General features: G+C 42.3%; 1 protein-coding gene across 1 annotated transcript in view; it reads right to left on the bottom strand.

Annotated features, from left to right (window-relative positions):
* Positions 1-24,741, bottom strand: part of GREB1L (GREB1 like retinoic acid receptor coactivator) — a 175,624-nt gene that overhangs the window by 26,594 nt on the left and 124,289 nt on the right. The window contains exons 6-15 of the mRNA XM_048508536.1: positions 17,933-18,118; positions 15,342-15,668; positions 10,548-10,676; positions 9,425-9,559; positions 8,526-8,723; positions 7,917-8,097; positions 5,221-5,413; positions 4,521-4,654; positions 3,678-4,017; positions 1,097-1,212 (exon numbers count right to left, since the gene is read on the bottom strand). Of these exons, the coding sequence (XP_048364493.1) occupies positions 1,097-1,212; positions 3,678-4,017; positions 4,521-4,654; positions 5,221-5,413; positions 7,917-8,097; positions 8,526-8,723; positions 9,425-9,559; positions 10,548-10,676; positions 15,342-15,668; positions 17,933-18,118 (1,939 nt within the window). The remainder of the gene's footprint in view (positions 1-1,096; positions 1,213-3,677; positions 4,018-4,520; positions 4,655-5,220; positions 5,414-7,916; positions 8,098-8,525; positions 8,724-9,424; positions 9,560-10,547; positions 10,677-15,341; positions 15,669-17,932; positions 18,119-24,741) is intronic.

The following is a 24,741-nucleotide window of genomic DNA, read 5'->3' as shown; positions in this document are numbered from 1 at the left end:
TTTGTTTCTAACAGTGAAGGCCTTTTCTACCAGTGAACAGGACTCACAAAGCTTCTTGTGAGATTGGAAAACCAGAGTTGTTCTGAATTGTAAACCTTCCCTCAGTTACCAGATGTTCGTAAGGAAACAAGTATAAAGGATTTGGGTTCAATGTCCTGAAGTTTTGTGATGATCACTAAGGAGATCAGTACTGGTGGGGTACATACATTTGAAGTAGTTATGGCTTTAGAATTTTCTTTAATGCTTGCAGGTACAAACAGGCGTTTACTGACACTCCGGATTCAACCCAGATTGAATCCTTTCATTCACATAGGATTCCACCTTTCACAAGACTCAGACTCAGTGGTTCAAGGTCTGCTCACTACCAGAGACAGAGACAATTCTCTCCTAGAGGTAAACCACTCTGTCATGTTACTAGACAAAGCTACCTTTCTAACTGTGTGCTCTTTTACTGAGCTATTGCTGCTCTTTCGCTGAGGCAGACCTGAACTATCTCCTGTTGTGCTTTCCTCCAAGATTCCATTCCCCCCTCCAAAAAGTGATTGGATGCTGAAGCAGCACTCCTATAGGTTCAACTGAGAGTCTGTTTTCCCCATCAGAGGCAAGGAAACTTCCTATCTGTAATAGTAATGTCTTTGGATGAGAAGTGCCATCAAGTTGCAGCCAACTTATAGCAGCATTGTAGAGTTTCAAGGCTGAAGACATTACTGTTCACTGCTTCTCCATAATGACTCTCATCTTCCTTAGTAGTCTCCCATCCAAGTACTAACCAGGGCCGACCTTGCTTGGCTTCCAAGATCTAAGGCAAACAAGATAGTCTGGACCATCCAGGTCCAGGCAGTAATTCCTTTTTACACTCAAATTGCAATTGTTCAAATGAAATTTGAGGGTAACAAAATAATCTCTTTGGTACCCTCAAATTCCATGAAACCCAGTGTCATATGGTATATACTGTGTGTCACTGCAACTTGGAGAGACAGATTATCATCCAATATAAGGTAACACATGAGGTTTCATAGGTAAGCCAAAAATTATCGCTGTGGGGGTACAGAACATAATATCAAATGTTGTTGCATCTTGAATATCTTGAGCATACCTGGGAAAGGTTTCCCCAAGTGGGTCCTTGCCAGTTAAAACCACAATACAAGGCAGACCTTCTAAATCCTGGTAAGTATGAGGAAACCAATCCTCCTGATCATTCCCTCTCCATGCCTGTAAGAAAAGAACAGCAAGAAGGGTTGAAATACATTTTTCAAAATTATGTCTCATTCATCTTTGCACTAAAAATGCTGCTTCACATAGGCACCCAAACCAATTAATCTTTTGTAGCTAGTTATCTAATCAGCACTTTGGGGTTATTTTGTGGTATTGGGATATTCCTGGGAATACTGTTATCCATAACCCAAATACCTCTGGAAACATGCAAGAAATTCTGGACTATCCATGGCTGACATTTTAAAGTTGTTGTTTTTTTTAAAAAAGGGGCACATCTCTAGTCATTATCCTTCAGCACTCAGATAACTGGGATAAAAGGGAAGAAATGTTAAGTCCTATGAGTATAAATGAAGGACCAAAACCTGTTACTTGCATGGGATGAAATGTGATAAATTTAAAAATCACAAAAATAAACAAAACAAGATAAACATTAGACTTGTACAATAAGGGTGATAAAATCTGTGCAATGTATAGACTGGTAACTACAGCAAAGGGTAAAAAGAATCCATCTGATATTAATGTATGCATTGCACCTCTGAGACACAAGAAGCCACTTAGGAGGGGGACGTTTTTACCAAGACAGGGACAAATTGACATAAAAAAGACTCAGCAGCTTGATTTAATAAGGCAGGGGATTTACTCTCATGTCTTATAGTACAGTCCTAAGCAGTAGGACTAAGGGTGTAACTCTGCTGAGGGTGGTGCCAATAGTTATTCAAAATAAAAAGCTTCTAGTGCTGTTAGAAATTAAATTATCTTGCCTTTGCAAATTCTAAATGTCTGTCGACAACAGAGCACACACAACAGATTAAACTGTTTCCCTAGCAATATGAGAAATTGTTTAAAGAAAGTTGGCCTCACTCCCCTCTAAGATTCCTCATTAGAACAAAAATTAAATTATTGTTCCTCAAGAACTAAGTGTTCTACCCTAAAAGCAAAAAACAGTGAATACAAGTATAGGCAGTTCTGACAAATGGAACATTTTCTGTAATGTAGATGAAAAATGTTCAGTAACCAAACTGTACACTGTACAACGACACAATAAGCAAAGGAAAGCTTGGCGATTCTACCCAAGGAGTTACACATACTGAAAAGAAACTGAAGGGCTGGGCAGACTTCAGTCAACAGAACAAGCAGAAAAATGGTGAGCCCATGCAAAGCCTTCTCATCTAAGAGATTTTAATGGATCCAGAACCCAATACAGCTGGCAATTGTAACTAAAGAATAAATTATAAAATAGTTATCTGAACAAAGAGGAGAATGATTGTTTTATGAAAAACAGAAGAGCACAAAGTACCCAGCAACATGATCAATAGAATGGGCTCCTTTACAACTGGAAGTAGTGCTTTAATATTCCATGAGGTAATAATGTCCTCTTCCAAACACATTAATAAAAGCTCCCTGAAATACAGATGTACTGTTTTCTCTTGGTTCCTCTCCAACTGCCATTTTCTTTCTCACCCCCTCAGACAGATGCTGTGCATTATGATTCATTTCTTTTGAGGTCAAAGAAATAGTGTGAAAATGGACCACTTAACAGTGGATCGATGAGTCAATATGCTGCCCTGCTTTTCAGAAATTTCCACTGTGAAGAGGCCTATGAATAATTCCTTTCCCAAGATTGGGAACAGAATTCATCTATTAAAATCTGCTTTCCTTTACCCCTCAGCCTGTCTACAGTTTCCTGAACTTTCAGCATATATTTGAAAGCAGTACAAACCGAACCCACAAGATAAACTCACAGTCCTTTTCTCAAAAAGGACCACACCAAAAGGACCACACCAAAAAGTTCGCACCAATCTTTAAAAAAGGATCTAGGGGGGACCCAGGAAATTACAGGCCAGTCAGTTTGACATCTGCTCCTGGTAATTAGTAGAATCTATCATTAAAGATAAAATTGTAAAACATGTACTCAATATGCTGCCCTGCTTTTCAGAAATTTCCACTGTGAAGAGGCCTATGAATAATTCTTTCCCCAAGATTGGGAACAGAATTCATCTATTCAAATCTTAAAAGCAGAGCACCCCAGAAGCAGCATGAGGGGGGAATTGAAGAGTTGCCCCAGCAGGGGAAATATCATTGGTGAAAAGTACTTTTGCACATGTGGACCTTTCCACAGGAAACAACCCAGAGTGCTGCACTCACAAAAGACATCGGATCCCTTTTTTCCTTCGTGGTTTGCACAGCAGAACGTAAGATCTAATTATTGTGCACTGAAAGTTTCTTAAACTGTAAACCTGATATAATGCAAATAATGATTATGATAGGGTTTTTTTTTTCCATACAATGGTATAAGACTTATAATACAACAAGGAATTGCAGAGATTAATTTCCACTGCATTTAATATGCCCCTTCTCTGGGTGAATTTGAATGCAAGCTTGCGAATGTACAGTGACACTCTTTCATCCAAACACAAAAAAACCTCTGTATCATTTATGTGACAACATTATTTGGTGCTCACCTTCAGTCGTTTCACAAAGTGCTTGGCAACAATCAGTTCTGAAGCTGGGTTGCCCAGGATGATCTCAAAACGATACTGTAGCCCAAGTTTATCTCGAGCTTCTTGCAGCCTCTCTTTGGCCAGCATTGCCAACTGCACTGAGGGAATCCTGATGACGAGCATGTGGCCACGTCCACTCTTATTCTTGCCAGGTGAAGTGATGATGTCATCCATTATGCTGAGGGTTTCAGGTGTGCTGTGGTCTCTTAGGGAGGCCACAGTAGTGAGAGCCATCAAGGCTTCCAAATACTGCTGAATAAGCAGATAGCAGCGAATCACCATGCTGTGCAGCCTGGGGTACCTTGAAAGGAATACAGCTCACTTTTAATCAGTTTAAATAGGCTTGAAGTCAGCCTTAATGTCAAGCAATAAAAAAATGAAGAGGGCTTTTGCAATGTATAGTTCAGAGTTTCCCAAAATGTTCTCATTTTTCAACTAACGTGATTCACTACATAAACACTGTATTGGTATACATTTAGGTCTTCATGCTCAAAGAAACAAGAGGCACCTTAGGAATGACCAAGCAAGTCTGGTATATACAGCCCCAGTGTAGACAAACTGTAGGACAGCAAGTTTAGAATGCAAACTGGGAGTGAGGAAAGGTGAATTATCATACTATTTTCTTCATATGCTGACTGATGAGGTAAAATGACTGCAGTGTATAAAATGGCTACTACTAGATTAACCACTGCTGAGACACAGCATGAAACACACTAATTTCATTGTGAACCACTCTAGATACCTATACCTATATGTCAACACACATGCTAATGCTCACATTCGTGATCATGGATGAACCTTTACCTCTCTAATAGCGTATGCACCATTTTTTCAAAGGTTTCATCACATCTCAGAAGAGGGCTTGTGATTCCCCACTGCAGAGATTTGCCATATTCATTCAAGCCAAAATACAGCTTCTCATCTCGGCCTAAGTCCTCCTGTTCAAACAGAGATTGGGTTAAAATGGAACTTACAAATGTTTACTTTTCTTCCATACATTAGCAAGTTCTTTTCACCTCCAAAAACACACAGAATTACTTCTTCCATTATACACAAGATATTAAACCCATCTGTATAATGTTCAATATTGTCATACTCTTACTGCCCTGAAATTAATGTATCGGATATGATCTTTTCTAGAAGAACACAATTAAAATGGTTTACGTAGATCTCCCCATCTTAGTCTATCCAAACATCCTGGTGGGACAAGTTCTTCAAAGGCGCCAATGCTAAGCAATTTCTGGAACCTGACTAGGGCTGATCAAGCAGTTGGTAGGTTGGATGGTGACCATGGTAACGTAACTTTTACTTACAAGATGAGCAGTACATGTAGTTTCGTTTTACTCAAATGCCCTTTTAAAGTTTGTTTATAAGTCATTAATCAATACAGAAAATATAGTTTCCTTTTTAGGATAACACTAACTCCAGAGATGGAGACCAAAAGATGTTCACGGTAGCAAACACTGTTAACACTTATCTCATATCATAACATTTAGACCCTTACCATGTTGCTAAACTGTATCCAGTGTACCTCATTGGAAGAGCCGATTCTAGATTGCTGAGTTTGAAGAGCGTATGGAAAAGAACTCACTTGAAGGACAAGAAGGTTGAAAGCTTCAAGGACCTCTCTACAATTAATAACTCTGTCAGCAAGTCCATAGCTGGGCTCCCCATGGGATAAGGAGCTTGAGATCGCACTAGTGGAAGAAAACAAACTAAATCATATTGTTTTAAATTATTTGGATTACAACAAAAAGAGGAAAACCAAGACTAGAATCTTGCTCAGGAAACACTCCTGTATAGATCTACAGCACAGCAAAAAGGAGAGTTCACAGATATGCCTGCCTAACAAACAAAGCTTGCCATTTGATGGCTATATACTAGCTATATACTGTTGATGGCACTAGCTATATACTGTTGCCTGCACCCATTTACTGAATGAGATGACCATTACAACTTCTCTTGCTTCCTTAGATTTTCGAATGGGTGACATGGTCTAGTAAAATTAGCTTGCTTGCTAATCAGGGGAGCAACATGCAGATGGGCAGCCCAATCCTGACATGAGGGGCTGAACGGCCATTGGTGGCACTACGGGCTTGCACCAACAAGTTTGCCCTCCCAGCCAGCAAACAGGGAGGCAGGTGGGTGCCATGGAACTCTTTGGCACCTGACCCACTTCTGGCCACCCTTTTCAGAGTTGTGTTGGTCTGACTTGTAGGCCAACACAACTGGGGGTGTTCTGGGGGGTAAGTTCCCGGAAGGGGAGTCAACATTAGTCAGCTCCCACTGGGCTTTGGTCCTGAGAACACTGGCACCCAAAGTAATTGTTTTCCCCTATGGAGGGGTTTTAGGTGATCAGGATGCCTTTTTGTTTTTTCTGCTTCCCCATCCACCCAAAAGCCTTCTGGAGGGGGCCAAAGCACTGTCCCCGGCTGCCTCCATGATCTCTAGAAAGAGCTATCAGGTCCCATCACTATGCTAGATCTGATGCTATCATCCACTGCTGCAAGGTCTTAAAGCTACAAGGTCTCTGATTTCTTTCTTTTTTTTGTATGATGCAATGTCAAAGCAATCAGTGATGACAATGAATCACACAAAGTAAGCAAAGCATACCAGCTCAATAGTACAAGGTTTTTTTTAAATCAATGGGCTAAATGGAAACAACTTTTCCCAATAAATTTGTCCAATAGAGAACATATTGGCTATAATATTATACAACAACAATTAACTACAATACTATATAACAAACAATCTGCATACAACATCTTTTTGCCATTGTACTACTGATTTTGTAAGCTTATCTACTCTGTAATAGTTATGATTCTACTGAGGGGTATATGGTAATCTTGTAGGTCCACCAACAGGATTCTTGGGCTGGCCCCAGGATACATGAGTGGGGCAAAAGAATTCAGAAGACTAGCTTTTACTCCTCTATGCCACTGTACACTATCTTGCCACAAAACAGCACATGCTGTACATCAGCATGATGCCCAAGAGGAAAACCATACCAACTTAGCCACCAAAAGGTACTGCAGACAGTGAACTCCTCTTTGCCTTCAACAGCTGAACAACAGGAGTAAGTTTGGCAGATATGGATTATCCTGGTGTAGTGATAATGAAAGTTACAATTCCTTAACCTTTCTCCACACAGCTCACTAAAGGTTACAGAAATATTTTTCAGGGCTTAGTCTGTCAGATTTTATTTATTTTAGAAATACATGTGTTGCCTCTCCAGAACCTGCTTGACATAGCTCACTTAAGATTTGAATGAAAACACAGAAAATGGTAACAACATAAAAAAGGAATTCAATGGCACTTTACAACTAGCAAAATATATTCCAGTGTAGTTTCTCATGAGTCCGGGCTCACTTTATCCAATACCTCATTTCATACAATTGATGAAGTAAGTTCCTATTCACAAAAGCTTATGCTAAAATAATTTTTTTGTGCTACTGGACTCCCAATTTGTTTTGCTGCTACAAACTGAGATGGCTGTGGGAGACTCCTCCTGTCCCTGGCCCACCACTTGCAGCAACGTCTTGACCGTTTTTACTCCTGGAGGGCCCACCAGGCCTCAGTCAGAATAGGAGAGGGGGTTACAACACCAGGATCCTCCTCCTCTCCATTCCCCTTAGCTCCCCAGTGCTCCCCAGAATCTGCTGCAATATCCCTGACCTGCTTCTGCTTCCTAATAATTAGCAGAACATCATGCCTTCTTGGCCACTTCCATCCCACCCATGTCATCTGGAAGGCCTGGGGGTTGGAAGAAAGCTCTCATTGGCCAGGGCATTATCCCAGATGCCTTTTTCCCACCAACTGTTTTCAGGGCTGCAAATTACTTCAGAGGCCAGCCTTGCTCATTACTTATACCCCTCCCTCGCAGATGGCTGATTGCTTCTTTCCTCAGGAGTCAACCCTAAAGCCTGTTTGCTATTCTTTCCCCACAAGTCTGTCCTGGTTGCCCTGTGGCTTGGAGAGGGGGTTACCGGGGTGGCCTCACACCTGACCCAGCAAGGACAGACTAGTCAGTGTCATCCAAAAGAGCACAGCCTGATTTGTGGTACAAGAGAAATGTCCTGGCTGTGTGCTGTGCTCATGAAGAAGATACTTGCACTGCTGTGGCTGGTAAGGTCGAGTAGGGTCTTGCTGCCCGACAGACTGCCTGTCTGGAATGATATTGCCTTGGTTTGAAGAAATTACCTTGTCAAATCCACGTGAGCGTTGTCATGAACAAGCACAAAGAGAGTATATGGATTCTGCTTCACCCGCCTCATGAAAACTTCAAACTTGGTTTGAATCTCATTGTCTAGCCGCACCACGTATTTTTCAGCTCTTTGGTAAGCTGCTCCATTTTCTTCAAGGCCCAAGTCTACAAGAACACCTGTTAAAATGAATGGAGGACAGGAAACTTTTATTTTCTAAAAACAAGTTTATTGTGCTTATGGCTGTCAAGAAACCCTTGACAATGTATGACAAAAGCTCAAAAACTGAAAGGAAAAGCTGTGCAGGCTTCAGTGTCAGGGAGAGACGATTTCACTGTTACAGAAAGAGTAGTTTCAAAGGAACAAATATTTTAAACAAATAGGTAAAACGCCCTATATTGTCTCCTATGACTAACATAAAACAAATTCTGAACAATAAGCAAATGTATGCACATCTTTCTAATTTGCATCATATCTCCAAGACAAAGAAATAATATTTTGCTGATGCAAAATTTGTAATTTTATTGTGCAATTGTATAATACAGAATACATGGACCAATTGCTATGTTTTTTCACAAAAGTTCTCTGTTCTCTCCCCATTTTTTACCTGATTGTCGAATTCGTTGAATGGTTTGTTGAACCAGCACCTCTGAACGAGGAACCACAACAATGAAATCCACTTTGCTGAAGTGGCCCAGATCCAGGCTCTGGTTGCCACTATCTGCTATAGCACAGATCTGTGACAAGAGCTTTCTGGCAACTGTGAGCTGTGGCTGGTAAATCTGGAAGGTTTCAGTATCCAAATCTTTAAAAAAGCAAAGCCATAATTTAATTTCTAGGATAAAGAAAAAATCTAAAGATGCAGGAATACTAGCTTGTATCTTGGACAGTGCAATCCTATGTAGTTACTTCTGTCGACATCCATTGATTTCCATGGTGCCACAGATCTGGGCACTGTGGCCTTCTGGGAAAAGGGTGGACCACAGCACAGCCCTAAGGAAGGCAGCAGTGCAATGGCAGAGCTCAATAGAAAGCTATTCAGGCCTGCAAGAGCAAAGGAGGAGGAGCTAGGAGGAAGGCCAACCAGTACTAGCTCCGTATAGAGCAAAGAAGTCCTGTTCAAGAGAAAAGGCCTGCTTAGGAGTAAGAAGGAGGGAACTGTGAGTGGCCCAATCTACAGAACATCTGCATATCCCCCAATCCACACACTAGTACAGCCAGTGGAGATACGCCAAGCATAACATGAATCTGCAAGCAAAATATCAGAACTACTGATTACTTTTTCTCTTCGCGCCAAGAACAGAAGAGCTGTGGCAACTGACTCTCTGGTCTTCTGGAGCTCCACTGGCTGGGCTAGAAGAGGACTCAAGTAGGGAATATGTTGCAAGATACTTGTAGGCTAATCTCGAATATTCGATGGTGCCTAAACATGTTTAAATCAGGGTATATGATTTTTAATTTTTTTTATTTACTGATTTTTTTCACTTCTAATGAGGTAAAGTTTACCCAGTTCTTGAGTGGAAACCATGTCAGCTGCTTCTTGAGATGAAATACATTCATTAACATCACCATTGAATGGAATTACAACATTATCTCCTCTTCTTTGTTGCATTGTCTCCAGCAACTTGTCCAATTCATCACCTAGTAAAAGAATATGCTTTAAAACTAAAAATTTATCTGAAAAAAAGACTACATTAATACAAATATTTTCTTTTTTAAAGGCTTCAGGATATAGTTTAGTGCCACATGATCCAGAGAGGCAATGTGTAGTAGTGGGTAGAACCCTGGATTCGGAGACCCAGATTCAGATCCCCACTTTGCCATGCAGTGCTCTGTGACCTTGTTCCCCCTCCCAAGTAACCTGCTTCCAGTAGCGTACTGCTAATAGGGAAATGGGGTATCCCATGTCCCTGGGCACACACCACTGAGTCCTACCCCCTTTCCAGCCTCCTTCCAGGGAAGTAGGCCCTGGGGAGGGCAGAAGCCAGCCTGCAGGGACGCGGGGGGCGGGGCTCAGCGGCAGGTAGCTATGGCACAGGCTGGCCCAGGAGCCCTCTCTCCCAAGCCCCACCCTCCCCGCCCTCTCTGCTGGCTCCTGTAAGTGGGGCATGGGCAGGTGGCAGTCATGCCTCCGGGCACGGTATGCTACTGCCTGCTTCACAGGGTCAGTTACAGGATAATCTGGAGAAAAGGAGACTTGGGTATATTAACCTAAATTTCTGAGAGGTGGGAGGTGGGATGATAGCGTCAAGATGACATTCAAGATGCTTCTACAATAGTTTATCCAAATTAACCGTATGAAAAGTAGACAATAAAACAGGAGGGGGAGCCATCATTTCATAAAACAAGCTTTAGAAGAAGACAGTTTTAACACCTCTAAGCAGAAGCAAGGGAATACAGATGTCTTGTGTTTCAGCTTCCATTTGCAAACACTTTTGCTGAACATGGAAATTTCTCAAGCCACTTATATGTTTCACATTTTTTAAAAGATGACTCCTAGCAGACGTCATGAAATCAGCTCTGTGTTTAGTCAGGAACCAAGTAACTCAGGCAAGTCAATGAAGTCATTGCTCCCAATGGTCAGGTTTACAGTTCACATCAACAATGGTAGAATCGTGGATATACTCACCCAAAGATGTGTTTTTGAAATGCGATGCCAGGAAGCTGACTTTTCCTGTAATGAGTTCATAACTGATTTCTTTTAAAAACTCACTGGTAGTAAGCATGCTTTCAGCCAGTGCCCGAGACTGATATTGACCTACAAGAACAGAAAGGTCAAAAAAGGTTACAGGGCACTGTAAATATAAGAAGCTTGACTCCTGGATGCTCTGTTTCTCAGTTTGGATGTCAGTAACAAAAAAATCAACAGAAATTAATTTTGCATGCCTTACTTCAAATGATATCCATCTGACTCTAAGTCCATGCATTGATTCATATGAATTATAGGTTTATATGTAATGTAAATTATGCAATACAATAATTATTGCCTGACTCTCTACTGTTGGAAATCACTGTGTTTTGTTCATTCCCCATGTTTGAGTAATGTAATGTACTTAGTGAAGACTCCTCCATTTTATTTATTTATTCTATTAGACTTACTGGATTCCCTTTCCTGTTGGATGGGCTCAGGGCAGCTTACATCAATTAAAGCAACATCTTAAACACAATTTCCCTACAAAATCCCAGTGCCATAGTTTCTACTATAATTCAGTCAGAGGGAGAAATAAATTATTTTATTCATTCATTCATTCATTCATTCATTCATTCATTCATTCATTCATTCATTCATTCATTCATTCATTCATTCATTCATTCAACTTATATACTGCCCAACCCCCAAAGGGCTCTGGGCGGTGAACAACACAACATTCAAATACAGATAAACATAAAAATCAAATATAAGTTAACATCTAAATCATATAAATTAAAATGCAGCAATTAATACATAACATAACAATGCCTGCAATATCCCTCTTAAACCCTCCCGAGAGGGGAAAAGAAAGGGTGGGTCCAACAGATGGTAATGGACCCTAATTCCATAAAAATGGAAGGGGGGGGGGGCACTTTCAGCGGCTGGACACTCCAAAAGCCCGAGCGAACAACTCACTGTTTTGCAGACTCCTGGCGGAAATCACCAAGATCTCCAAGCAGAGGTCTTAACAGCTGGGAGGAAGAGGCAGTTCCATTCCAGGCAGGGGCCAGGCCTGTAAAGGTCCTGGCCCAAGTGGAGGCCAGCCGCATCATGGAGGGGCCAGGGACTGTCAGTAAATTGGCCTCTGCCGAACGCTGAATTAGCTGCAAATGTAGGAGTGCACAAAGGAAACAAAAGACAAAAACAAACAAACAAGAGGACAAAGAAGAGAGCAAGGAAAAGGAGGCCAATCAGTTGAAATACCACGGCAGCCCTTAAACATAGGCTGCCCAGACAGTTTAGGGCTTTGAAAATGTATACTAAAACCTTGAGCCTGACCCAGTACCCTTTCTGGAGCCAATGAAGTTGGCGGAGCACTGGTTGGATAAAGCATGGTCCATGGTTTCATAGCTATAGCCTTCAATGTAGCCATTTTATTGTTCCCTATGCCTATTCTCCTTTTATAGTTTCTAAGTTTTTGTTCCCTTTTGTATTTACACTTTTATCCAATTTCCTTTATGTTCCCTTACCTTTTTGTGTTCTCAGTTTCCTTTTTCCAGTCGGTTTTTTTTTTCTATTTGGAGATATATTTACTCTGTTTTAATATGTAATTTCTTTTCAGCTTTATTTTGTTTACCTTATGCCGGTCTATAACCATAATAAAAACTGATTGATATGTGCCCACCACATTTTCTTTAAGGCAGCGATTTCCAACTGGGGTTCTGCGGTACCCTGGGGTGCCATGAGAACATCCCAGGGGTACCACGACAACGCTACTGACCCCCTTCCCTTTGCGGTGTCTCCCAACAGCCCAGCTGGCTATGGCCCTGAGTGTGCCTGGAGGTCGCTGGCTGTGGTGGCACCTTGGACCCGTGGTGCCTAGAGCATGCTTGCTGCCCCTGCTCCCTTACCACTGTTCTGCGGCGGCTGGGGCACTTCCTGGCTTGCTCAACCACCCGTCCTCAGATCTCGGCAGCCTCACAGCATCTTCAGGGCTGAGCTGTGGTCTCCCCCAACGGCTCTTGCTGCCCCCCCGGACCTACTCCCTGGTAATGGCGAGTGTTTGGGGCTGGAGTTTGCAGCGCGGGCTGGTATCTGCTCCTGGACACCCAGCAAGCCCCTTCTCCCACCCCCAAAACTCCAGCCAGGCCTGGCAATGCCCTAACCCTCCTCCAACACCTTTCAACCCTTTCCCACCCAAATACGTACCTTCAACCTTCCCCCAGCCCATCCCAACCCTTACCTTTCTTTCCTCTCCCACCCCAAGCCTCACCTTGTCACCCTGCCCCTCCAGAACCCTCACCTTTTTGCCCTCCCCATCTCAAGCCTCTCTGTTCCACCCTCTCCCAATCTGCCACCCCAAGCCTTCCCTTTCAACCCTCGTGCCATCTCCAGTTACTCCTCCCCACCTTCCCCTAGCCTCACCTTTCAACTTACCCCAATCCACACCTCTCCGATCCCCGAGCCACAGAACCTAGAACCAGGTAAGTGTCGTGCCACGAAAAAAAGGTGTAGGATCCACTTTAGCCCCACTAAAGCCCATCATGGGGAGGAGGGCGGAAAACTCTGATTTTGCCCAGGGCTCCATTTTCCCTAGATATGCCTCGGGGGGGGGGGGTAGCAAGCAGGGGCACTAGGAGGGGAAGGTGACTGCTATAGTTTTCGCATTGTTGTCTCTGCATTTTCTAAAGTTGGCATTTGTGATGTGCATATCCAGTCTCAGTGGGAAACACATGTATTAAAATTAGATTCAAAGGGCCAAGGGATATTTTTACATAGAACACTAAAAGTGCCTTCTGAATTTCTGATGTCTATAATGCAAACGCCACACCTACATGGGCAGAAACATTCAATTAGAAATGGATCTCTTTCCATTTCTGTTTATTCCCAAAACAATTGAATATTCACTGAAATAGTTTGAGGAAATCTAGAAGGTTTTTGCATACAGTGTGGGAAAATAATGTGTCAATGAGAGTAGCATCAGTCTGTATAAATATGCTTCAAAGGATTATAGCCCTTATCAACCAATCAAGTCAAGTGAAAGGATTTAATTTTCACCATGATCAAAATACATTTCTAGGCTACTTTTACACAGGCATGTTTCCCTGCATAGAGTACAGGAAGTTCCCAGATTTAAAGGGAATATCCATATGACATATGAGCATAATTTGTGGCATTCCTGTGGCTTTCCCTTTAAATCAGGGGGAAGGGGCTATTTTTTCTCCCATTTAAAGGAGAATCTTCAGGGTTGCTGTAGGTGGGAAGTACATCTAGATATTCTCCCACTGCCACTATGAGGACAAGAGAAGAAGTTTGCTTCACTTTCAAAATGATGTAGGGCAGCTTGTACTCCTATTAGCCCTTTTAATGACTTTTCCCTTTCCCTGATGAACTGAAAGAACAGAGATAATCTTAGATGCCCATGAGCAATCTGTAGCTGTTTATGCTGATTAATATATTTAAGATAAAAATCTAAGACAGCTGCAGAGTTCTGTAGATAGTTTAATTGGAGTAAGCATACAGCTACATCTGAAAAGCAGGGTGCTTGCTGCAACTTGTTGGCTACTTCCCTAGAAGTAGTTTGACTATAGGCCAGGGGTCCCCAAACTTTTTAAACAGGGGGCCAGTTCACTGTCCCTCAGACTGTTGGAGGGCTGGACTAAAAAAAACTATGAACAAATTCCTATGCACAAATGATTGTAAAATGTTTGATTTCACCTTTCAGACTTTCTGTCATGGTCTATTTTTAGAACAGTGACCAAAGTATGTCAAGTACAGGGTGGGCTCCAAATATTGTTGGGGAGACTGTGGAATACCTTCCCCTGTAAAAAAAAAAAGCAGAACTTTCCCAATGAAGCATTCCATCTAACCCAGGATTAGGTATCTTCCTGGGTTCTTCCTCCCTAGCAGCCAGCGAGCGATTCACCAGCCTGGCTGTTGCCAATGGGAGTGAGGCAGAACAGAAAGCCTGAGAGCAACACATGGAGTAGCCGAGAGGGAAGGGCGGAGCAGGAGTTGCCACATGTAAGGTTTCCAACTCTGGGTCAGAAAATTCATGGAGATTTGGGGGTGCCAACATGTAATTGCAATCAACAGCCGTTGGGGCCGGTTCCTCCTCTCCCTCGAGCCCCCACTGCACATGAATGGAGCCATCGCCGCCATGCTTGGCGGGCCGGATAAATGCCTTCAGGGGGCCACATTTGGCCCCCGGGCCGTAGTTTGGAGACCCCTGCTATAGGCCAACACATTCTGCATTGGAAAATTAGGTGATGATTAAACTTCTTTTTGCAATAAAAATAGATCTAATTTAATGTATTTCATAAATACACAACTATTAATAATGTAATTCCAAATTCTTCAGCAGATAGCACAGAAGCAAGAGGGATATTAAACAGGAACTGTTTGATTAACCATTCAGCACAGTTGCATATAGAGTTTCCCCGAAAATAAGACAGTGTCTTATATTAATTTTTGCTCCCAAAGAGGGGCTATGTCTTATTTTCAGGGGATGTCTTATTTTTCTGTGTTCTGTTCGTCGGGCAAGCTTCCAAACAAAAACTTTGTGACGTCTTACTTTCAGGGGGTGCCTTTTATTTCGCACTTCAGCAAAACCTCTACTACGTCTTATTTTCTGGGGATGTCTTATATTCGGGAAAACAGGGTAGTATAAAATAGTTCTTCAGGCCACTTATCAAAATTTTTCATTCTATTTCATTAATAAAAGCTAAGTCACTACAGATCAATTATCTTGCCTATGTCGTGTCTCTAACATGTGATGGAAAAGGTACTCACCTAACACTACTACGCAGAACTCGTTTCCTCTGATCTTTGATGTGCAGATGGCCACCACATAATCTGGAAGCTTCTGCTGATGTTTCATTTCACTCAAAGATCGCAGTGTTTCTGAAATACCTTCAGCAAGCGAATTCTGAGTAACCACCACATGCACCATGTCCTGAGAGACACTGGCGATTAACCTGGCAAGCCATGGGAGTTGTGCTGGTGACAACGAGATGTACTGAGCGCTCATTTGTAAGGACTGCTCTCTCACAGTGAATTCCTGTATAGCTTTCAGCATGATTTGTTCAAATTCTTCCCTGAGAGGTATCTTATCAGAACCTGAAATTTTAAATCAAACAAATAAACCAAGGATCAAATCTTACTTTCCAAAGCCTCTTCCACAAGTTATGTTGCAATAAGCAGGAATTCAGATATGGAGGTGAAACTGCAGAACTCAAACTACTATATACAAAAGTGCTTGCTTCCTAATCCCAGTCAGCTTAACCCAAGGCATAGTGGTCGACCCAGTTTCCCATTTCTGATGATTGACTGTTTTGTAAGCCAGCAAAATAATTTCCTAATTAACTCTCCCCCCACCCACTTTTGGATCTGAGCTCTTAAAATTATAGCATTATGGATCCATTAACACTGAGAGAATCAGAAAGCCTTCTGGTCCAGCTATCAGCCAACCCAGCTATCAGCCAACACGTATGGGATTCAAACTATAGTATGCTTCAAGTGGAGAGATGAAGTTGTGGCTCCATGGCGGAACACCTGTGTTGAATGCAGAAGGTCCCAGGCTCAATCCCCAGCAACTCTGGTTAAAATAATCAGATAGTTGGGATCATGAAAGGCTCTTCCTAAAACCATGGAGGGCTACTGCCAATCCAGCTAGGCAGGTCTGGTCTCGATAGACCAAGGGTCTGATTCATTATAAAAGACCCCCATGTTATTAAAGTATCCTTCCCTAAAAAACTGTATCAGAAGAAACTGAATAGAGGAAGGCCCCCTAATTGTTGTACGTCCCTTGAGACAATAATTAGTGTGTGTGTGTGTGTGTGTGTGTGTGTGTGTGTGTGTGTGTGTGTGTACACACACAAGAACAACAGGCTGTAACAGATAATTTACACACACACAAACAAACTTATAAGGTAGCTTAACCTGTTCATTCTACACTCTTATAATACCGGCCAACATTATCACAAAAGTGGAAGACAGAGGAACATTCATTGCACCTGGTTATTTGACATCACTGCTGGGAGCCTTGCTTAATATTTGAGAACTTTACAATTAAGGCTGCTTAATTTAAGCAGACCACCCACATGTTTCCCAACACTTACTATTTTAATGCAGAGGCCATTCACATATTTATTATATTGTCCTACTGCTCATTATATTGTCCTAAGCTTCCCTGAGTCCAACAGGGGACAGGCAGCCTAGAAACCAGATCAACTAATTAATTTAATTAATTGAAAAACCATCTTAATATATACATTAACCCAATCACAGGAAGAGTCTCTGCTCTAGGGTTAACTGAGGCCAGGAACATGGACGAAAATGTCTTTCAACAGAACAAGGAAATGGTAGGAATTACATTTCTACTCTGAGGACGGGATTAGGGCTATAATGCCAGCATAATGTCTGTTCTACTTTTTGTTTTATTAAGAGGTTGTACAAAAAGTAGTACTGTAATAAGATAGGTGTTGTTTTTTTAAATAGTCAGCACATCTGAGGGGTCCTTGAACTTGGTATATTGTGCCTAGTTAAACAAGGGTTGGGACAAGGCTTATTCCTGACGAAGTAGTTTTATCTTGATTCTAGCTTGGCACCTTGGAAAATAGTTATGACTCTACTGATGAGTATATGGTAATCTCGCAGGCTCACTAACAGGATTCTTGGGCAGGCTTCAGGAGATATTAGTTGAGAAAAAGAGTTCAGACTAGCTTTTAGTCCTCTATGCCACTGCACACTATTCCTCATGAAGTAGTTTTATCTTGATTCAGTAAAAAATCTTCATGGTTTACTCATACCAGGTTCTGAACTGTACAAAACAAGCTGAGAAGGTACTATATGTTCTGATTTCCCAACTCAATCATGTTTTTCATTTTACCCAGCCATATCTAGCAGTTTAACAGTATGCTTCCTATCCACCCTCCGTTCCCACCCAATGGCTAGTTTGCTGCTGAAAGATGATTGCTTGGTTAGATCCTCCCAGTTTTTGTTACAACAGGATTCAACCCAGCAGGAGTCAATACAACAGGATCCAACCCAGACTGAGTCAATACAAACAACTTCTACAGTACAGTGCACCAGCACCATGTAGGAGCAACTTTAAATGACTGGGGGAAGGAATAAAATCACTCAAAGCTCATGCCCCTCTTTTTCAGATGTAAACCAGACCCTTGGAGCCAATTTGCTCCAAAACAGAAAACTCATGCTTCACATTTCAAATACATTCTCATTCTCAGATCCCCAAACATAGAGTGCAGATCCCGATTTCTTATAAAACAAACAAACAAACAAAAGGCTTACTACCAGTAAAAGGACATGATTTGTAAGAACTGGCATCAAAAAGAAGAAAAATACACAATGTAATGACTTACCTAATCGGACAAGATACTGTATTGTTAAAATGATCATGTTTTCCACACTTAGTAATTGACTCCCCGTCAAACCGAAAAGATCCAAATCCTTGTTTTCCAGCTGAGGGATTTTGTAGCAATTGACTAGTAAGGGACTCACTACAATGTCCCCAACATTCCCATAGAAATATGGTAAAGTGCCATAACCTATAAAAAGAAAAAAGAAAACCCTAAACAAATTTGAAATAACTAATCAGTACCATCATACATTATGGATTCTAAGAGGTGTAAAAGGCCAGTGACTCCCAAGCAGTGAACTGGGGCCCTAGAATGCAACACTGAGACATGGTAGATAGATGAATTGATTCCGAAGACCATGTTGCAAAAACTGGATCACATAGACATGCTTATCTACACACAAATTCATGTGAAGAGGCCCTAACTCTCCCAGTGTTTGTTCTTACATAAAATATAAACTTCTGGAGGACATGATTCTGAGCAGACAACAAATGGGAGAAAGAGATGCCTTTTCATTCTGATGTTCTCTACATTTCAAATACCCCATCTAAACTTACGTTTGTCACCTGAGATTTTAGATGCAGGTTTAATCTTGTAAGTACTTACAAGATTAAACCTGCATCTGGAATCTCAGGTGACAAACTTACTATCTAGAGCAGGGGTCCCCAAACTACGGCCCGGGGGCCAAATGTGGCCCCCTGAAGGTATTTATCTGGCCCGCCAGGCATGGTGGCGATGGCTCCATTCATGTGCAGTGGGGGCTCGAGGGAGAGGAGGAACCGGCCCCAACGGCTGCTGATTGCAATTACATGATGGCACCCCCAAATCTCCATGAATTTTCTGACCCAGAGTTGGAAACCTTACATGTGGCAACTCCTGCTCTGCCCTTCCCTCTCGGCTACTCCATGTGTTGCTCTCAGGCTTTCTGTTCTGCCTCACTCCCATTGGCAACAGCCAGGCTGGCGAATCTGCTAGGGAGGAAGAACCCAGGAAGATACCTAATCCTGGGTTAGATGGAATGCTTCATTGGGAAAGTTCTGCTTTTTTTTTTACAGGGGAAGGTATTCCACAGCCTCCCCAACAATATTTGGAGCCCACCCTATACTTGACATATTTTGGTCACTGTTCTAAAAATAGACCATGACAGAAAGTCTGAAAGGTGAAATCAAACATTTTACAATCATTTGTGCATAGGAATTTGTTCATAGTTTTTTTTAGTCCAGCCCTCCAACAGTCTGAGGGACAGTGAACTGGCCCCCTGTTTAAAAAGTTTGGGGACCCCTGATCTAGAGGGTTAAAGTAGTTTGGTGAAGCCAACCCCCCGCGCCCCAAAAATATCTTTGGTTTGCCAAGGACACAGAGGGCCTGGACACAGAAATGTTTGGACAGGCAGTTACAAAGCACATTATTGTGCCTACTCTGTGGTAGTGATGGTGGCAAAATGAATGCACTTCTGTACCAAACAGTGGAGCTTTTTTGGGTTATGAATTAAATTCTATCTCAGACCGCCCCTCTCCCAAGGATATAAAAAAATGCTTATTGTGATTCTTTTGTTATACCTTTTGCAGATAAAATTACTATAGTAGTTGTGGCTTAGAGACCATGTTCAATCCCAGGACTTTATTAGGACTCTGGTCCTAATTGTATGGATGACTTTCAGTCAGTCAGGCCTGATGAAGCAGATAAGTTGCTTTGAATTGTCCAGTGTCCCGCATCTAGGTTCAGCCCCTGAACTTTGTGCTTGATAGCAGCTAGGCGAATCTGGCTGGTCAAGTGGGTCAGGCTAGGTAATAAATACTCCTCTGAGGATGATGCAATTCCAACTGCCTTGAAAGAAGCAGTCATGAGGCTTCTCCTATGGAAGGTGTCCTAAATGATTTAAACAACAACTGCCCAGGGGCCACATTCCATTCTTGGGCATGGTGCTAAAATGGGTGGTATCCATACAGTTCCAGACTGTCTTGGAGCAGACAGACTAACCCAGTGGTTCTCAACCTGTGGGTCAGGACCACTTTGTGGGTCAAACGACCCTTTCACAGGAGTTGCCTAAGACTCTCTGCATCAGTGTTCTCCATCTGTAAAATGGATAAATGTTAGGGTTGGGGGTCACCACAACATGAGGAACTGTATTAAAGGGTCACAGCATTAGGAAGGTTGAGAACCATTCGCTTTCCAACAATTTTTGTTTTAACAAGTTGTAGGATTCTGAACTAGATAGCAGGAAAAGCGAGTCGAGAGATATACCAAGTGATTCAATCTTTCTTTCGATCAGAGAGAACCATGGATTAGCCTGAGTATCAGACAAAAGTAGGTGAATCAGCGAGTGCTCATCATGCGAGAAATGCAGGCGAAGCCAAAATTTAAAAGCTCTCAACCAAGCCCTATAAACTAATGAATTTTGGCCCAGTTCTAAACAGTGAAAGGGTCAGCATCACGGGTTCCCACATTAATTTGGCAGGCCCATAATTTTCACCGGAAAAAATTTGGATTGGACAGTATTCAAGGTTGTAGTCGTCAACTGCTTGGAGCCAGATAGGTACTCCATAAAGTAACTGGCGGCTTCTATCTTTAGAGTTAAAGATTTTTTAGTGCTGCTGGGACAAGGGGAGTGGTCCCTTTCCATAAAAAGAAGCGCGTAAGCAATGGCAGAATAACTGATGGTAGCAGCTGCAATAAGCAGCTTTTTTGTGAGGGTAAATCCAGGAGAGGCGTTGGATAAGAAAATGTAATTCCAAGATTTATTTGTATTGGTTAACCTGCTCCACTGGCAGGTACTTCTATTAATCGCTTCCAGTTATAAGCATTTTTTGTATTGGTTTTAGCAAAGCATCAAAAAATCTTGGTCTTTTGATAATTGATGACTGAGTCCGTTATCTGTACAGTACTGAAGCCCACATCTATTCAGCAGTGCCGACTAAGTCCAACTTTTGTTGAGCGAGATAGGAAGGATGGTAATTATCAGTCAGCATATAGAAGTATTGGAATATGCCTGGAGCCTAATTTAAGGGGCATGGTTATTAATTTCCAATAAGGCTGATGGAAGGTCACTCAAAAATAAATTGAAAAGGGTTGGTGCTAAGCACACAGCCTTGCCTCTACACCTTTGTAAAAGGTGTAGAAATAGAATCAGTCATGAGGAACCTTCAACGTGAGCACTTAACTCCTGCAGTTTGTGTTGGTATAAAGTTGCCTTGATTAGAAAGAAGTTTCATTTGTCTATTCCTTGTATAGCCAATTCTATTCCAAAGACGCTTCTTCTAGAGATCTGTAGTCAAAAGCTGCCTTCAAATCAATGAAGGCAGCATAAAGTTTAGCTTCTTGGACTTTTTTTGAGTATTTATTAAATCCAAATGCATAGAGAAGCATAGCATGGTCTAACGTGGATTTCCCCCTCGTGGAAGCTTCTATTTGCTCTGGGCCAATGATGTTCTGGATGAATCTGCCCGTCAGGCCTTGTAGTTTTGGGTAGAAGATGTCTTTAGCATATATTTTCCCAATGACTGATGCCTTTCAAACTAATTGGTAGCGAAGTTGGTGCAGGATCCATGGGTCACCTTTTTTTATAAATAATAGGCGGCTACAATGACTGCAGATAGCCAAGGCTTAGGGAATGAGGCCTGAGTCATTGATTTGGGTGAATTAGGATTGTGGCCAGGCAAGGGTTGCCTCCACTCACTCTATATGCTTAACTTCAGTATCTCTGGGGAAATTATATCTGGGCCAGAGGCTTTTACGGGGTTTCAATTCAGTTATTAGATCCATGATTTCCTGAGTTGTAACAGGAGGCCATTTGGAGTCATCTAATGATGGAAATGGATGATAAATGTTACTGGTCTCTTCCTTTTGGAACAGCTTCGCAAAATGATCTATCCAAACCTCAGGGAGAATAGAAGAAAACGCCCTCATTTTATTGGAGTCGAGTCTGTTTGTCAAGGCCCAAAACTGTCTTGAGTCATTGGAGAACCACTGGACTAACTGATACACAATTCTAGACTCTAGAATTGATTTAGGATGGAAATGGCTGTTATCACTCAGACATTAATCTTCAGTGCGACAAAGCATCCCTTTTGGTTCTCCTGAACCTCTTAGTAGCTTCTGATATATTGTTCATGGGTCACTATGCTTTGGTGGTTCTGCTTATTTGGCTGGCTCATTCCAGAATGTGAAGGGATTGTCACTTACTCTGTGGCATTTATGCTATGGGGTACATCTTGACCCCACTCTACCCCACACATACTGTTTAACATCTACATGAAATCAATGGGAGAGCTACTGGGGATCTGGGGAAGAGCTACAAATGTGTGGATAATGGTAGCTGGGCTCTATTTCTCCTTAATAGTTGAGCCAGTGGGTCTGCTGAAGTCCTAAACAGGTAAAGCTCATGGGATGGATGAAGACTAATAAACTGAAACTTGATCCATATAAGACTGAGGTGCTCTTGCTCAATGACAAAGCTGACTCAGGAGTCAGCCCGGCCTGGAGGGCATTGCACTTCCCTTGAAGGAACAACTTTGGAGTACTGCTGGATCCTGACTGACAGCTGTATTTATTTATTTAAAACATTTTATGCTGCCTTTCCACCTAGTTCAGGATCCCCAAGGAGGCAAAAACATTGAAATAAAATTCAAAATATAAAACAATAAATACCATTCAAAGAAACACAAAAATATATACATAAACAGAAAGGCGGGTCAAGGAGGGAATGCCAAACAAAACAGAACACTCTTCACCCACTGGGTTTCTGATCTGGCACACAGCACTTTTTTTTTGTCAGAGTCAGCTGCCAGCACCAAATATGGCCATTCAATTAAAATCAGGATCTGATCATGCTGATCGATGCTCTAGTCACACTTAAGGTAAGAAACACACTTTACGTTAAAAGTGGAGCAGCCTCTGAAAACTGTTTGTAAACTTCTTACGGTCCAAAACATGGAGGCCAGGTTATTGGGTACAGGGATAATATCACCCCTACTTTGAAAGATCCCTTTGGCTGCCCATTTGTTTTCAGGCATAAACCAGTGCTCATTCTTAACTTGAATGAACTAAATAGTTTAGGCTGCAGTCCCCAAAGCACTGCTTCCTCTTGTATGCCCGAACTTGTAGTTAAGATTCTCTTCCCACAACCTGCTTTCTATTGCTCTGTCTACAGGAGGCAACGAGCGAGAGAGCTTTTTAGTGGTGGTCCTTTGCAGTGGCGTAACTAGGCAAACTGGAGCCCTGGGCAAAACCAGAGTTTGATGTTCCCTCCAGGCGCGTGCCCGGTGCAACGTGCACCCCCCTGCCCCCTTGTAGCTACGCCCAGTGACGTATATAAGCAAACTGGAGTTTGGCGTCCCCCCCCCCATGGGCAGCCGCCCTCCCCCACTGTGACCAAGCAATGATTTTTTCCACCAGGTCGTTTCATTATAGAACATGCCCCAACTCACAGATCTGAACACAGCAATAGGCCATGCCACACAGCAAAAATAATTTTTTTGAAAACATTTTCAAAATGCTTTCAAAATGTTTTATTACTGCTATGAAAACATTTTATGGTGTTGTATCCAGTCCCCCAATTGGGGGAAACAGCATCACTTTCAATGTTATTTAAACTGGGAACCCCAGATTCTCCCTTTAAGGTGGATTTAAAAGGAGAATCTGGGCTCCCTAGTTTAAACAAGTGATGGTGGAATCCACCCCCAAGCAGCATAATTTTCTTTCAATGAGATTGTTTAAAACTAGGAGCCCAGATTCTCCCTCCCTTCTTAAATCCACCTTAAAAGGGAGAGAATTCCTGGGGTTCATCAGATTTTAAACAACATTGAAGGTGATGCTATTTTGGGGTTGATTCTCCCCCACCCTGAAACAGCATCACTTTCAATGTTTAAACTGGGGACCTCATATTCTCCATTTAAATCCATGCAAAAGGGGGGGATTTAAAAGGAAAATATGGGGAAATTTGGGGGGTGCCTGCTGTCAGGGCTGCAATTGTTAAGATAGCAGCACCAAGCTTTCAGGGTATCTTTAGGAGACTCTCCTAATGATACCACCCAGGTTTGGTGAAGTTTGGTTCAGGGGATCAAAAGTTATGGACCCTCAAAGGTGTAGTCCCCATCTTCTATTAGCTCCAATTGGAAACAATGGGTGATGGGGACTCCCTTTGGGAGTCCATAGCTTTGGACCCCCTGGACCAAACTTCACAAAACCTGGTGGTATCAGTAAGAGACTCTCCTGATGTTACCTCCCAGGTTTGGTGAAGTTTGCTTCAGGGGGTCCAAGGTTATCGACCCTCAAATGTGTAGCCTCCATCTCCTATTAGCTCCCATTGGAAACAATGAGGGATGGGGCACCCCCTTTGGGCACCCATAACTTTGGACCCCCTTAACCAAACCTCACCAAACCTGAGTAGTATCATCAGGAGAGTCTCCCAAAACATCCCTGAAATTTTGGTGCTGCTAGCCTAAAAGGCCCACCCCCTGCAGGCCAAAAACAGAAAATACACTAAAATACCAAAAAACACAAACGACCCCTGCATTTTTGGTGCCCACCACAAGGGGGTGCCCTGGGCAACTGCCCACTTTGCCCAATGGGCATTACGCCCCTGGTCCTTTGTCTGTGGAACATCTGCCACCTTGAGGCTTGCTTGGCACCTCCTTTTCTGTCCTTTAGGAATCAAGCAAGAACATGTGTCTTTACTCAAGATTTTAACTGTAGAGTTCTTAACGATTAAAGATGTTTTATGGGTCTCTAACTTGAGGGCTGTTTTTATTTGTGAAAAACATAAAGCAGCTCCACAGACATGTGACATATCCATGTATCATCCATATATACAA

This window comes from Sphaerodactylus townsendi, linkage group LG09, assembly GCF_021028975.2.
Source record: "Sphaerodactylus townsendi isolate TG3544 linkage group LG09, MPM_Stown_v2.3, whole genome shotgun sequence".
Lineage (NCBI taxonomy): Eukaryota > Metazoa > Chordata > Lepidosauria > Squamata > Sphaerodactylidae > Sphaerodactylus > Sphaerodactylus townsendi.
This window is presented reverse-complemented; position numbering and strand designations above follow the sequence as displayed.